The sequence below is a fragment of the Mesoplodon densirostris genome, chromosome 2, assembly GCF_025265405.1.
Source record: "Mesoplodon densirostris isolate mMesDen1 chromosome 2, mMesDen1 primary haplotype, whole genome shotgun sequence".
NCBI lineage: Eukaryota > Metazoa > Chordata > Mammalia > Artiodactyla > Ziphiidae > Mesoplodon > Mesoplodon densirostris.
The window spans coordinates 45,679,983-45,694,585 of record NC_082662.1 but is presented as its reverse complement, the minus strand read 5'-3'; the positions used below and the strand labels follow the sequence as shown (position 1 = coordinate 45,694,585).

The 14,603-nt window shown below is 44.1% G+C and overlaps 1 protein-coding gene across 3 annotated transcripts in view; it reads right to left on the bottom strand.

Annotated features, from left to right (window-relative positions):
- SCP2 (sterol carrier protein 2) overlaps nt 1-9,059 on the bottom strand; it is a 156,313-nt gene extending 147,254 nt beyond the window's left edge. For all 3 annotated transcript variants that reach the window (XM_060089817.1, XM_060089819.1, XM_060089818.1), the window contains exon 1: nt 8,909-9,059. In XM_060089817.1, the coding sequence (XP_059945800.1) occupies nt 8,909-8,977 (69 nt within the window). In that variant the 5' untranslated portion in view covers nt 8,978-9,059. The remainder of the gene's footprint in view (nt 1-8,908) is intronic.
- Between the last annotated feature and the right edge of the window lie 5,544 nt (nt 9,060-14,603).

The window sequence follows — 14,603 nt, the reverse complement described above, 5'->3', positions numbered from 1 at the left end:
CCAGTTTGAAACACTGTACAGATACTAGACTTAAATGCCACACTTTATTGCACAGTGCCAAAATACATCTGTTGAACTGAACCAAAACAAAACGTTTAACATTTGTTCCTATCTCTTACCCACCCCAATTCTTCATAACTTCTGAATTAGGGAAGCCTTCATAATTCCCTAATTCAGCAGCCCCAAATTACCTATTTTCCCTGTAGTTACTCTTCAGTTCGCTAATTACAATCAGAGCATGTAGTATAGAGAGCACTTACTGTAAGGAGAGAGTACTGTGCTACTAGGCTCCACCAAGTAATACCTATTAATAACCACATTATTATCCAGGTAGTGAAATGACTGCACTTTCTCATTTCTTACTGAAATCAAGGCAGTTTTTAAAAGATTAGTCAAGCAAATAAACACATACAACATTACTCCTTCAAAATGAAAAGCATGTTTAGGTGGAAACTACCAAATGTCCATTAACAATAAATTGAATATATTATGGAATGTTCACACAATGGACTATGTTACATCAATGAGAATGAACAATCTATAACTACACATAAAATTAAGGATGAATCCCAGAAACATAATGTTGAATGAAAAAGCCAAAACCAATCTATGATATTAAAGGTCAGAAGTCAGGATAATGGTAACCCTTTGCAGGCAAGGAGTCAGTGACTGGAAGAAGGCACAGAGTAATTTCTGAGGTGCTGGTAATGTTCTGTTTATATTTGCTTTTTAGTTTTTATTTTTTTAATCAAAGAAATGCAAAAAATAAAATAAAAATAAAAACCTACCTCAAGGTTTATAATAAAAACAGCAATCTTGTTCCACTACTCTCCACCCACTAGTCTTACTTGCTCCCAAAACATCCATTTTCAATTCTTTTAGATATTTCTTCTTTGACAAAATGCCATGTTTCTAAATATTCTTATACTATTATTTCTTTATCAATTTAAGAAATTATATCATAGTCTCTAATAAGGGCCAATGAGAATTAGGTCTCTCAGGCCACCTCACATATACATTTACAGTTCCCCCATCCTCCTTATACAGTTGAATCACAATTTTTTTTATTAAATCAGTATGTAGTGCTTACCTTATAAAGTTAATGTTTCTTAGTATTGGGCTAGGTTGTATACTATGATTACACGTGCTTTATTGTACAATTTTGTTTTGCTTTGTTTTTCCTGGAGTTAACTGCCTCATTTTTAAAGTTTTGACCTTTTTATTGTAAATAACAGAGATACAGAAAACCACACACACACACACATATATATATATCTCCTAATGAATTATTTCAAGGCAAACATTCTTGTAACCATTGACAAAGATTCTCTCCTTCACCAAATTCTAGCCAAGCTCCTCTGAGTCCTCTTCTCTACTAGGTCTCAACCTTGGCCTAAAAACTTAAACACTAACATAGTTTTTATGAGTTCTAACTTGCTCAAGGCCAGGTCCCTAGGAGGACCCTAGCCCAACTTAAAGCACCTGCCTGAGAAAACTCAAGGCTGTCAAAAGAATTTACTGCTTCTTCCAACCAACACCTGAATATAAGGCTGGTATCCCAGTCTCTGTGGGAGGGTAGGAGCCTAAGCTTGGGTAAGCGCCAGTTAGCAAATCCAGATGGGTTTCATGTGAACTAGCCTCCCCTTTCCCCACTTTATATAAGTTTTCACTTCCCTGACCCTACAGCTGGCCCTCTGCATCCGTGGGTTCTGCATTCACAGATACAGAGGACCAACTAAGGGGACTGAGCATCCATGGATCCTGGTATCCAAGAGAGAGCCTGGAACCAATCCCCCAGGGATACCAAGGGACTACTGTACTGTGTCCCTACTCACCACCCTCCCTATTCCCTTATTATCCCTTTAAAATACCCAGTCACATCTGTATAAAGTTAGTTCAGTTCACACTGGACTTCTTCCCTTTTGCAATAGCATATTACTAATTAAAATCTGTCCTAACACTTTACCTAGTGTCTACCTTTATCTTTGACACCAACCACCCAAACTAAAAAACTGAACCCTGCCTGCCCCTCCACAAACTCCTCTAAGCACTCTGTTCCAATCTCAACCCCACTCCACCCCCAAAGTAATTATTATCCTGATTCTTACAATAATCACTTCCTTTTAGTATTTCATAGTTTTATCACCCAAGTGTCTATCTGTAGACACTATTGTTCAGCTTTTTTTTAAAGTGTTTATAGGCCTTTTAAATTCTCTTTTAATCTACAGGTTCCCCTCCACTACTTTCTTTTCCTCTCAATGTATCTGTTAAAGAACCCAGAGCATTTGGCCTGTAGCTTCCCACAGTCTGGATTTTGTAGATTGAATACTCATGCAGTTCAACATGTTCCTCTGTTCTCTTTATTTCCCACACATTGGCCGCTGGATCCAGAAGCTTGCAAACTCACATTCTATCTCCCTGACAAAACTATAGGTGGTAGTGTATTCTTTCATAAGGAAGCATATAACATCTGATTATTTTTGCTCTTTGTGTTTCTAACAGTTGTTGGTGCTCAATGACTAGATCCAGCAATTCTCAAAACTTCTCAGTCTCAAGACCACTTTACACTCACTGAAGATACCAAAGAGCTTTTGATTATGAGGATTATATTTACCAGTATTTACCCTCTTGGCACTTAAAATTTGAAAATAACTTTCAATTCACTCAAAAAAAAACCATTACACGTTAACATAAATAATTTTTATGAAAAATAACTATATCTCTCCCTCAAAAAAGTGATGAGTGGCATCGTTTTGCATTTCTGCAATTCTCTCTTTTGTTTTTTTGGCTGTATTGGGTCTTTGTTGCTGCACACGGGCTTTCTCTAGTTGCAGCGAGCGAGTGGGGCTACTCTTCGTTGTGGTCGCAGGCTTCTCATCGCGGTGGTTTCTCTTGTTGTGGAGCACAGGCTCTAGGTGCACGGTCTTCAGTAGCTGCAACACGCGGACTCAGTAGTTGTGGCACGTGGGCCCTAGAGCACGCGGTCTTCAGTAGTTGCAGCTCACGGACTCTAGAGCACAGGCTCAGTAGTTGTGGCTCGCAGGCTTAGCTGCTCCATGACATGTGGGATCTTCCCGGACCTAGAATCGAACCCATGTCCCCTGCATTGGCAGGAGGATTCACCACTGCACCACCAAGGAAGTCCCCTGCAATTCTCTTTATTGTCTGGTTTAACAGGAGGCAGCTGAATTCTCACAGCTGATTCTTCATTCAGCGCTTGGCGTTATGCTGTTTTGGTTGACATCTATGAAGTAAATCTGACCTCACACAGATATGTGATTGGAAAAGGGAGGAGCATTTTAATAGCCTTTTTAGATAATTGTGGATATTCTTTTATACTACACTAAAACTTGACAAGTGGGAGTTTCTTACAGGTTAGTTGCAATGTTGAATTTAAAACAATATCAATGAACTTTTCATACTCTTGTTATATTCAAGTCCATTAAAATCTTGCACTTTTTTTTTTGCAAAACCAAATTTTACTTAAAGCACAAATATGTTACTTTTTGCAAAGAGATTCATGACACAGGACTAGACAGTGAGGTCAGATAGCCACTTAGCACACATTTAAGTCCACGGCGCCTCCCAGGAACTGAGGGAGTGGCCCCATGCCCCTGGATACAGCTGTCTGGGCTGATTCTAGGGGGTGAGAGTTCAGGCTGAAGTTTAATGCCTTAAATACTGGCTTCACTTGAGTATCACACAGTGGCAGCTCTTGACATTATTAAAAAGGAAGCAACGCACTAAAGGGAAGGTACAGACGGGTTTGGTGAATGACTAATTCTCTCTGCATAAACAGGCTAACTTAAGTTACCATATCAGCCATTCTAACATCTGTATAGAAATTCCCAGGAAGATGTGTCCCTCAAGGCTAATTGTAAACCAGGATGTACATTTTGGAAGTTGGTCCCTTGCAGTGCCTGTAACAGGAGTGTTCTGGAGATGCTGTTGTGGCAGGACAGGTCACTTTGCAGAAGAGATGCCTGGGGCCTAGCAGCTTCATCCTTCAAGCCCCACTTGGTGCACACTGGGTTTGGGGACCGTCTTGGGGAGGACAGGGAAGAGGCACTCCTCAATAAATAAGGTCGGGAAACAGACTTGGGCTTCACACTCCATCCTGCAGTCCCCCTTAGCCCAAGCAAGTGACTGAGGAAGAAGGAACAGCAGCCAGCGGGGTGGGAGTGGCCGTCCCACACCCCTGCTGGGGTCTCAGCTGAGTTGCTGGTGGTTGAGTGCTCTGATGATGGCTGGCATCTCCTTTCTGCAAAAGCATCAGTCCACACGGGCAGGATGCAGGGTGGGGCTGTCCTGGAGCCCCTCCAGTGACAGGTTTATGGGACAGCAGTAGGGAAGCAGCTTAATGGCCCAGCCAACACGGTCCTTCTTGAGAGCAGCTGACCCGTGAAGAAGCTCCAGCCCTTGGTCTTCAGTGTTTCTGGTGGGGCAGCAAACAGAAGAACTGGGCGACATGTAGCATGGAGAAGCTGATGTGCTGGGCACAGACCTGCCCAGAAGGACAATGACCAGCTCTTGGGGTCTGCTTGGTGTGACGGGCTGCTCCAGCCAAGGTGGCTTCCACTTCCTGCCTGGGAGGAAGAAGGCGTGGGCTCCCGCCCCTGTGGGGAGGCAGGACTCTGAAGTGGTCTGTCTCCTACCTTCTGGAGGGTCAAGTGTGGTTCAAGTCACAACTTCAGCAGACTTCGTTTAACCAGTTTTTGTTCTCTTACAAAAAAAAAAAAAAAAAAAAAAAGACCCACAGAACCACATCCTACATGACAATAAATATGGTTTTTCTCCATAATATTGCTTAGGAAGATCAAAGGCCCGCAATCCAGTCATCCTGAAGGTCCCAAATATCGCAGACAAGTGGGGTTTTCCTGGTGAAACGGATCCCTGCGTGGGGTGGGCCGGTGTCTGTGCCGAGAGGCCTGCTGGGGTGCGTGACACCGGGGGCATTGATGTGATCCTCGGAAGAACAGAGGTCCGAGAGTAAAAAATGACATCAAAAGCAACCAGGCGTCTGCTCTCCTTGCCTTAGGCTGATGCCAGAGCTCTGCTTGTGGAGGCGGGCGGACACCCCGGAGAGGCTGGGCTGGGCTGGAGCCAGGCCAAGATGGGGCGGGGGTCCCACAGTGCGAAAACCCCAAATAGCCGAGATTGAGGCGCCAACAGGTTAAGGCCAGCACTCCAGCGCATGCAGTGAGATCTGGAGACCCAGGTCTCCAGGAGACTCTGGTGCGGTGGCTGTGATGTCAGCGGAAGGCTGGGTGACGCAAAGAGGAGAAACGCTGTCAAGTCAGGATTCACCACCACGCATCGTGAATCAGAGTCCTGGTGCCAGACCAGTCGCAGGCATGGGAAAAAGGAATAACAAAACCCCACATTTTGTGCACGGAGGAATGCAGGAGGGTTCTCAGAAACACCGTGGTGGTCTGGTATGCTTTGGAATGGAAGCAGTATCCCTCCAAGGAAGCAAGAAAATCCTGCACTTTGAGTGGAGTGGTAATCTGGCTTTTCTCTGGAGCCATTTCACATAATTTTCCAAACCTCTGCCAGGAAGCTGGTATGTGTCTGATTGCCAGTGTTCTGGGAACAGGGCTGGGAAGTACCATCATTTAGTATACAGAATTTTACTTGATTCCCTTTTTTTCAACTTGGGCCTCACTCCCGCCTTCCAGTAAGCCTCATGGTCAGATGATTCTAGAGACTCATCTGTTCAGTTTCTCCAGAGAACAAGCCTCCAATACCCTGACAAGGAAGGGATAGTCACCTAGTGATAAAAAGCATCTTGGAATCCAATTATTCCATAGAAGTGTTTTCCTTCCCTCCTCTCATCCCCAACTTCCTTGGCATCTAGTACATGCAGGTTCTGAGCCTTCTGGAGTTCTGCAGGAAGACTCAGCCAATATAACCCCTCTTCAGGAACTTGGGTTGTGGGTTTCTCTGTTCTGAGTCAATGACCACTTTTCCATCAGCTTTTAATCATCCAATGTTTTTCTGACATCTTTCTGCTATTGTTTCCTCTCCTAGTCACTTCATCCTTACTGTCATTTTAGTGGTATTTAGAAAGCACCAATAGAGATAAATTCATATTTTCAACCTGCCATGCTTATCCAAATGTCCTAATACATCATATTTAAATTACCTGTTTATCCTTTCCTCCTCCATAGTATACATTCCTTAAGAACAGGAACCTTGCTTTTTTCATCTTTGTACTCCTAGCATATAGCACATACTATGTTTATTGAATATATGCTTAAATGATGAATTAACTACCCTATAACATTAACGTGTGTTAGAGATAGCATGGGAGAAACATGAGATTTTAAGTAATGCAGTTTCAAAATTTAGGAGCCGTATCAAGATAGATAAATTACTTAGCCCCTCTGAGCCACAAAAATGGACAATAAAATGTGGATAATAATAATCCCTTGTGTGGTGAGGACTAAACACGATAATGTAATATTTTTTAAACCGTAGGTTTGTAGAAGGTGACAAAATTAATTTTAAGTGTTGTGGGTTGTGATCAGCATTTTAAAAAATGAAACAAAATACGAAATATCAAGAGTTCATCACACATAATAGTAAGTGTTGCTTTAGCAAGCTTGTTTCACTTTTGTGAGTGCATGTGTGTATGGAGTTGTGATGTAAGATATATTTCTTTCTGTGGGCTGTGGAATTATATATAAAAGTATAGAAAAATCAAATGCTTAATTATATGGTCCTGACTATAACGGCACCAGAATTTCCCCCCCAAAAAAGTGGCCAACATAACTTAGAGCAGTCTGAGGAAGTTTTAAGAAAATACAGGACTTGGACTCTTGCTATAGACTGAATGTCTGTGTCCTCTCAAAATTCATATATTGATATCTAACTCGCAAATCTAATTCTTCATTTTTGGAAGTGGGGCCTTTGGGAAGTCATGCAGATGGAGCCCTCAGGAATGGGACTAGTGCTCTTATAAAAAAGCCCAGAGAGTTCCCTTGCCCCTTCTGCCATAGAAAGCTGTCTATGAACCAGAGGGCAGGACTTCACCATGCATCAAATCAGCCTGTGCCTTGATCTTGAACTTCCCAGCCTCCAGAACTGTGAGAAATAAGTATTTCGTGTTCAAGCCACCCAGTCTAAGGTATTGCTGTTATACAGCCCTAACAGACTAAGACAGACCAGTTCTTGAAGATAGCCAGAATTTAAATTGATGAAAAGAGGGCATTATCAGGAGGTAGGCAGCATATGCAAAGGGACTCGGCCTGCTGTCAGCCAGGTAGTAGTTGTGATTTAGTTGTGTTAAAACCTCTTGACATGCATCATGCGAATTCCAGTTTACCATAGGAATTAATTTCCTACACTGATAATAAAACCTCACTAAGAGAACTTCAAGTTGTCTAGGAATTCAGCTATTCAAATTAAGAACCACAACCAGTTGAGATCTACCAACAGAGCTTAAAGTATTATCTGCTAAATTTCTCCCTCTTCATTAAACCCTCCCCCAAGTTCCAAAAGATCAAACCCAGAGAGAAGTACACTGGCCTAGTAAGCACATCAATAAAGCGGCTCTCCATAGTCCCAATCTCTTCCCTGAAGATTGTAACTAACACCTCCCACACCTCCACCTCTCAACTTGAGGAAAAATAAATACATCTCCTACTTCCCAAAGCTCAGTGCTTTTCTATATAGCCAATTTAACCAGACATTTAACAGCCAGCGGTGGAGGATCTGACTGTATTTATACCGTACTTTAAAAGGTTTTACTGGGCTTCCCTGGTGGCGCAGTGGTTGAGAGTCCGCCTGCCGATGCAGGGGACGCGGGTTCGTGCTCCAGTCCGGGAAGATCCCACATGCCACGGAGCAATTAAGCCTGTGCACCGTAACTACTGAGCCTGTGGTCTAGAGCCCGCGAGCCACAACTACTGAGCCCACGTGCCACAACTACTGAAGCCCAAGCAGCTAGAGTCCATGCTCCGCAACAAGAAGCCACCGCAGTGAGAAGCCCGCACACAACAACGAAGAGTAGCCCCCGCTCGCCGCAACTAGAGAAAAGCCCGCGTGCAGCAATGAAGACCCAACGCAGCCAAAAATAAATAAATTAATTAAAAAAAATAAAAATGCAAAAAAGTTAACCAGTGAAGACAAAAGTAGTGGGAAAAACAGAAAGCAAAGCAACAGAGGCATAAAAAAGTTTGGGGTGAAACTAAAAGCAGTTTGGAGTCACTAGAGCACAGAGGTGGTGAGGATGTCAAGAAGTGAGACTGTAGGAGTCTCTGGCCTCCTGAGTACCAAGAAGAGAGAGTAACCACCGAGAGTAACCACCTGAGGAACAACAAAGGTCGGAGGATCCAGAAAACCTGCCACCTGTGCCGAGACGCTGAGCATCACTAATGATTCTCCTCCTCATCTACACTGGAACTGTCCCTGAGAAGGGATCCTACAAGGAGTATTCCTGGAAGTGCAGAGCTGGCGACATTCACGACCTGCTTTCCTTTCGGGTGTGAGGCGGACCTTGCCTCCGTCAGAGGTCCACACCTTAGGATTCCACCCAGATTCAAAGGAGGTGCGGACTTTGGGTCATCTTGGGGCGTCCTTCACAAACTGCGCCCCAGGGAGAAAAGGAAAAAAGGAGGAAGATATGGCCGCTGGAACAACCCTGCGATATTACGATCCCGCAGACACGCCCTACATCACAACCCACCCGAGTCGCCACTCTGATGCCCCCAGGGCCAAGAAGCCAAGCTGGGCGGTGGGATGCCCCGGGCGCCCTCCGGGTAGGAAGGACAGACCGACGCACAGCTCCAAATCTGATTCTCCCCCACCCCCACCCCCGGTTCCCGGTCACCTCGAATCTCCCCAGGCCTCACCCAGGCACAGCAGAGCAGGGAGCCCGCCTCCGGGGACCCACGGCTCTGTTTACCTTGGTCATCCCAACGCCCACCACAAACACCCGGTTCCGGCGCGGAGACTGTGAGATGTCCACATGCATGGCTCGGACTCTTCTGGGCACGGGAGCCGCAGCTAACGTAAGAACGACTGGCCTAACGAGCGCGCAGACCTACTGAAACCTCTGCTGCGCCGGAGCAATTAGAACCGGGGGCGGGGCGGTAGGCGGCCAGGGGGCGGTAGGCGGCCAGGGGGCGGGGCGGGCAGGCGTCGGAGCGCGCGCGCGCGCGCGCGTGCACTGAGGCGCCTGCGACGTGGCCGTATGGTCTCCTGGTGGGGCGTCGCGGGTTAGGGAATCCTTTGGGGTCAAGGCTGGAGTTCACTGGTGGGCTCGAGACCCAGGCCGCCTCAGCCCTTGCAAAAAAGCTCTATAGCCTGGAACCAGCCCCTCAGGTTTAGGTTATTTATGCTGAGAGGGAGTGTGGCCGAGAGCAAGGCCTGAGGCTGAGGGCAGGGCTTGGCCAGAAACCGGACTCACAAAAGGGTAGCCTCAGGAAGAATTTCGGAGTGTTGGAGTTGTTCTGTATCCTGTTGGTCGTAGTAGTTAGAAGAGTCACTGCACGTGTAAAACAAATAGGACTGTACACTGGGGGGAGGGGGGCGGATTTTATTACATGAATGTCTAAAACGAAAACCAAAGTTCTGTCACTAGCTCTGTGACCTTTCTTAACCTCTCTGAAACTCATTCTCATGTGTTGTTTTGTGAGGATTAAACGAGGTGATAGAAACAAAGCCTTTAGCACTGAATAGAAGGAATATGTATATATATAGGTATACTGTGGATATATACAGTGGATGCTTTTTATTGGCTGGTTTTGAATTTGCAGATTTTCCTGCTCACAAAAATGTATTTGTAACCCCCAAATCAATACTAGAAGAACCCTTGAGGTGGCAGAAAATGTGAGTTGCCCCACGTGCCTGTTCTCAGCTGAGATTAAACAAGAACCATGCTCTGTTTGTTTCAGCTCATGCTGTAAACCAAGGTACTTCTCATGATCTATTTAGTGCCACCTTATTCGCATTTTTGCGTTTTTTGTTGATGATTTCACTGTTTAAAAGTGGTCGCCAAGCATGTTGCCTGAAATGCTGTCTAGTATACCTGGATACAAGAAGGGTGTGAGGTGCACCATGAAGAAAATACATGAACTTAGTTCAAACATGTTAGAGTGCCATTGGCTCTGAGTTCAATGTTAATATATATATATATGTGAATAATAAGATGTCTTTAAACAGAAACACACATAAAAGAAGGTTATGTATTGATCAGCTGACAAAAAAATGCTGTGGGCAGAAACTTGCAGGAGCCTAACCCTGTATTTCCCCTAGGAGCAATTGTTCAGTATTCACTAATTTGTGTTCACAGCAACTTTCAGAACATAAATACCACCAAAAACTGAGAACCGACTCTGCGTGTGTGTGTGTGTGTGTGTGTGTGTGTGTGTATGTGTAAAACTTCTGAGGGCCCTTCCAGTCCTAAGGGTGTGTGATAAGAGCCCCTCCTAGATCTCCATGGCATAAAGCATCAAATGCTGGAAGTTCACTCCCTCAGGAAAACTTCCTGTAATTGTTCCTAGCACTGGTAGAATTTAAGGCCAGATGTTCATTTAGCAGAAACTCCACTTGACTGCTGAGGAGGCTTTGGGCAGGAAGCGGAACAAGGAAGCTACACGGAAAGGCAAGGGAAAAACTTGGGGCAAGCAGAGGTGTTCTGAGACTGATCACACTATCTCTATGGGGACTGAGTAACCTGTCTCTGGGGGAAGAGACATGTTCAAATTGAGGCTGACTGGCCTTGGGGTTATTGCAGGAGACAGCCTTACCCCTGGAAGGGAAACTGAACCAAGTGGACCCTCAGTTCACAGGCGATTTTTATTATTTCAAAAGGCCTTATAGAAATTTCATATGTATATACACCATGCCACCCCCAATAAAAATCACCATAGGTTCAAAACATCCATATCCAGAGCCCACTCTCTACTGAATCAGAGCCTCTGGGAGTAAAGCCTAGGCATCAATATTTAGAAAGTTGCTCCTAGTTGATTCTAAGGAGCCTCCACTAGGCTGGGTAAAGAACTCCTGAGGTGAGAATGGGTCAACTTAGTAAAATCTTCACGTGATCAGAGAATCTCCCCTTTTCCTGCCTATTCCTAAAGTCCAGCATAAGGCTGGCACTGAAGAGGCTTTTACTAAGTGTAGAGTTGTTTCTTGAAACTCTGATTGGCTGATAAAGACAGCACTGTGATTGGTGGATAAGATAACCCACTAGAGCAACAAGTCACAGAGTCCAGTTTAATATTATGTAACAAATGCTGCCTGTCCCATGGATATTGGTTTCAAAAAAGGAGCCCATAGAGGTGGAGAGGTAGTAATAATAAACATTGCTGTTAATGCTGAAAAGATTGGGAAAGGACACTTCCCTTTCCAATGTGGAAGACTAGATAATCCAAAAATTCTCCTGCCACAAAACACCTAGAAATGCTGCATAAAATACAGCAAATTTCTTTTAAATGCATACAAGATGGAAGAGGCAAGTTTTTCTTTTAATTTTATATCCATCTGTACTGTTTGAATGTTTTGATCTTGTGTGTGTTACTTTTATTTTTGTCTTTACTCTATCATGTATTTATTTTAATTTTTGTTGTGTTTTGTTTTCACTTTAACTATTTATTTTTGAGTAGATAATACTTAAAACATGAATCAAGATTCAAAAAGTACAAAAGGTCAAACTGTAAAAATTCTCCCTCCTACCCCTATTGCCAGCTTCCAGTTCCTCTCTCCTATCCTAGAAATATTTTATGTAACTACAACCAAGTGTATATATACCCACCTAAGTAATGCTGTCCCTCTTTATAACACAAATTTTAGCATTCTTTACACACTATTCCACATCTTGATTTCTTTTCCATACAAAAATAGATTTTGAAGATCATATCAGAGCTTCCTATGTTTTTTCATAACTGCAAAGTATTCAATTTACAGATGTACTATAATTTATTTAACCAATTCCCTGTTGTTGGATATCAACACCATTTCCAGTCTTTTGCTATTATAAGCAATGCTGCAATGAATAACCTTGTACATATGTCATTTCACACCTGTGTGGGTATATCTGTAGGTTAAATTCCTAAAATTGGAATTTCACGGTAAAAAAAAAAGAGGTGATTTATACTTCTGAACATATATTGCCAATTGGCCTCCATTAAAGACATTTACTATCATCATCGTGAGAGTGCTCTGCATATATCCTGTAATAACTAAAACAATAGTGAAATTCATATTATAGTTCAGAAGGGATTACTGAAGGATTTTTTGCTTAAAACCCTCAGGATTTAAAAGAAAAAAATGTTACTGCCTATGGCCATATTATTACTACCACTCTCATCCTACCTCCCTTGCTCCTTTGCTAAGCTTCCTTGGAATCCCAGAAATAATCATAACATAGAGAGGAGGAGGTGCACCTTGTTATTTTAAAAACCAGGCACCAGGGCTTCCCTGGTGGCGCAGTGCTTGAGAGTTCGCCTGCCAATGCAGGGGACACGGGTTCGTGCCCCAGCCCGGGAAGATCCCACATGCCGCGGAGCGGCTGGGCCCGTGAGCCATGACCGCTGAACCTGCGCATCCGGAGCCTGTGCTCCGCAACGGGAGAGGCCACAACAGTGAGAGGCCCGTGTACCGCAAAAAAAAAAAGCACCAGATTTCCTCTTAGGAGAACAACTTCCTTTACTTGGTGTATTAGTTTGTGAGGGTTGCCATAACAAAGTACTACAAATTGGGTAGCTTAAACAGCAGAAATTTATTTCTGCACAGTTCTGGGGGGCTAGAAGTCCAGGATGAAGGAATTGACAGGGTTGGTTTTGTCTGAGGCCTTGGCCTCTCCTTGGCTTCTAAATGGCCATTTTCTCACTTTGTCTTCCTGTATACCCATCTGTGTTAAAAAAAATCTCTTCTGGGCTTCCCTGGTGGCATAGTGGTTGAGAGTCTGCCTGCCGATGCAGGGGACACAGGTTCGTGCCCTGGGCCGGGAAGATCCCACATGCCGCAGAGCGGTTAGGCCTGTGAGCCATGGCTGCTGAGCCTGCGCTTCCGGAGCCTGTGCTCCGCAACGGGAGAGGCCACAACAGTGAGAGGCCCGTGTACCGCAAAAAAAAAAAAAAAATTCTTCTTATAAGGACATCAGTCATGTTGGATTAGGGCTAACCCTAATGACCTATTTTAACTTAATTACCTCTTTAAAGACCCTATTGCTAAATACAGTCACATTGTGAAGTACTGAGGGATAGGACTTCAACACATAAATTTGGGGGGATGACACAATTCAGTCCATAACAGTTAGCATTAACCTCCTTAAGTGTGAGATGTGAAGTCCCACAATTGCTCCCCAACCTTCTGTAAACATCTTTCTCATGCAGCCTCGTGTCTGTGATTCTTTAAGCAGTGGCAGAATTGGAGTTGTGTCCAGTAATATGTAGAAAAGGGACAGGGAGGGATGGCCAGGTGATCCATAACCTGAATTCATTGGAAGCAAGAACAGGTCACAAATGACCAGGAGTGACATAAACCCCAATTAATCTTGAGGGTCACAGAGAGGAACTTAAGAGTTTCCCACTGGACCCAGGAAGGAGGTTAGATACCAGTTTTGTTTAAACCTTGATGGACACAGTGCTGACCTCAGCAAGCACCAGTGACTTTAAAAAGAGAGAGTTTTATTTCTAGATCGCCTAACAGTCCAGCCATTAGTTGGAGGCCAGGACTGTTAGTGGCTTTGGGGTCTTCAACAAGTGGAAAGTGAAAGAGGGGAGAGTGTTTGCTGAACACTATTGATCCACCCAGAATGAACTAAACAAGGCCACTGATGATCTCTGCAAAAGCATTTTGGGTGGACAGTGGGGGCAGACTCTTGGGATTCTCATTCACAAATATTTTTGCAGTCCAGTTACTGAGCGTAAAATTGGGATGAATTGAGATGCAAATGGGAGGTGAGGTGGTGAAGTCCATGAATGTAGACACTATGTCCGAATGAATAAATGAAATAACATTTTTTAAAGTGAGATAACATTATTGAGCATATGTGTAAGCAAGATTCACACATCCCATCCAATCATACTAACACCACCACAAGGTAGTGACAAAGATTCTCTCCATCACCAAACTCTAGCCAGTGTCCTCTGAGCCCTCTTCTCTACTAGGCTTCAGCCTCCCCTATAAAGACTTAAAGGAACACTAACATAGTTTCTAACAGCTCAAGGACACATCCCTAGGATGATTCTAGCCCCATTTAAAGTGCCTCCCTGAGAAAACTCAAGGCAGCTGAAAGAATTTACTGTTTGTTCCAGCCAACACCTGAAGGTAGGGCTCCTGTCTCCCAGTCTCTGTGGGAGCCTAAGCTCGCATAAGTGCCAGTTAGCAAACCTAGAACGCTTTCGTGTGGACTAACCCCCTCTGCGCATTTTGTAAGTTTTACTTCCCCGACTGTACATAGTCCCCGCTCACCACCGCCCTGTTCCTTCATTCCCCGTTCCTTCATTCTCCCCGTAAAACTCCCAGTCACCTCTGTACAAATACAAGTTGAGTTCAGTGTCACGCAGGACACTTCCCTTTTGCAATAGTATATTAACGATTAAAATCTGTTCTCACTATCTTAGTGTCCGGCTTTCTTTATCTTTGACACT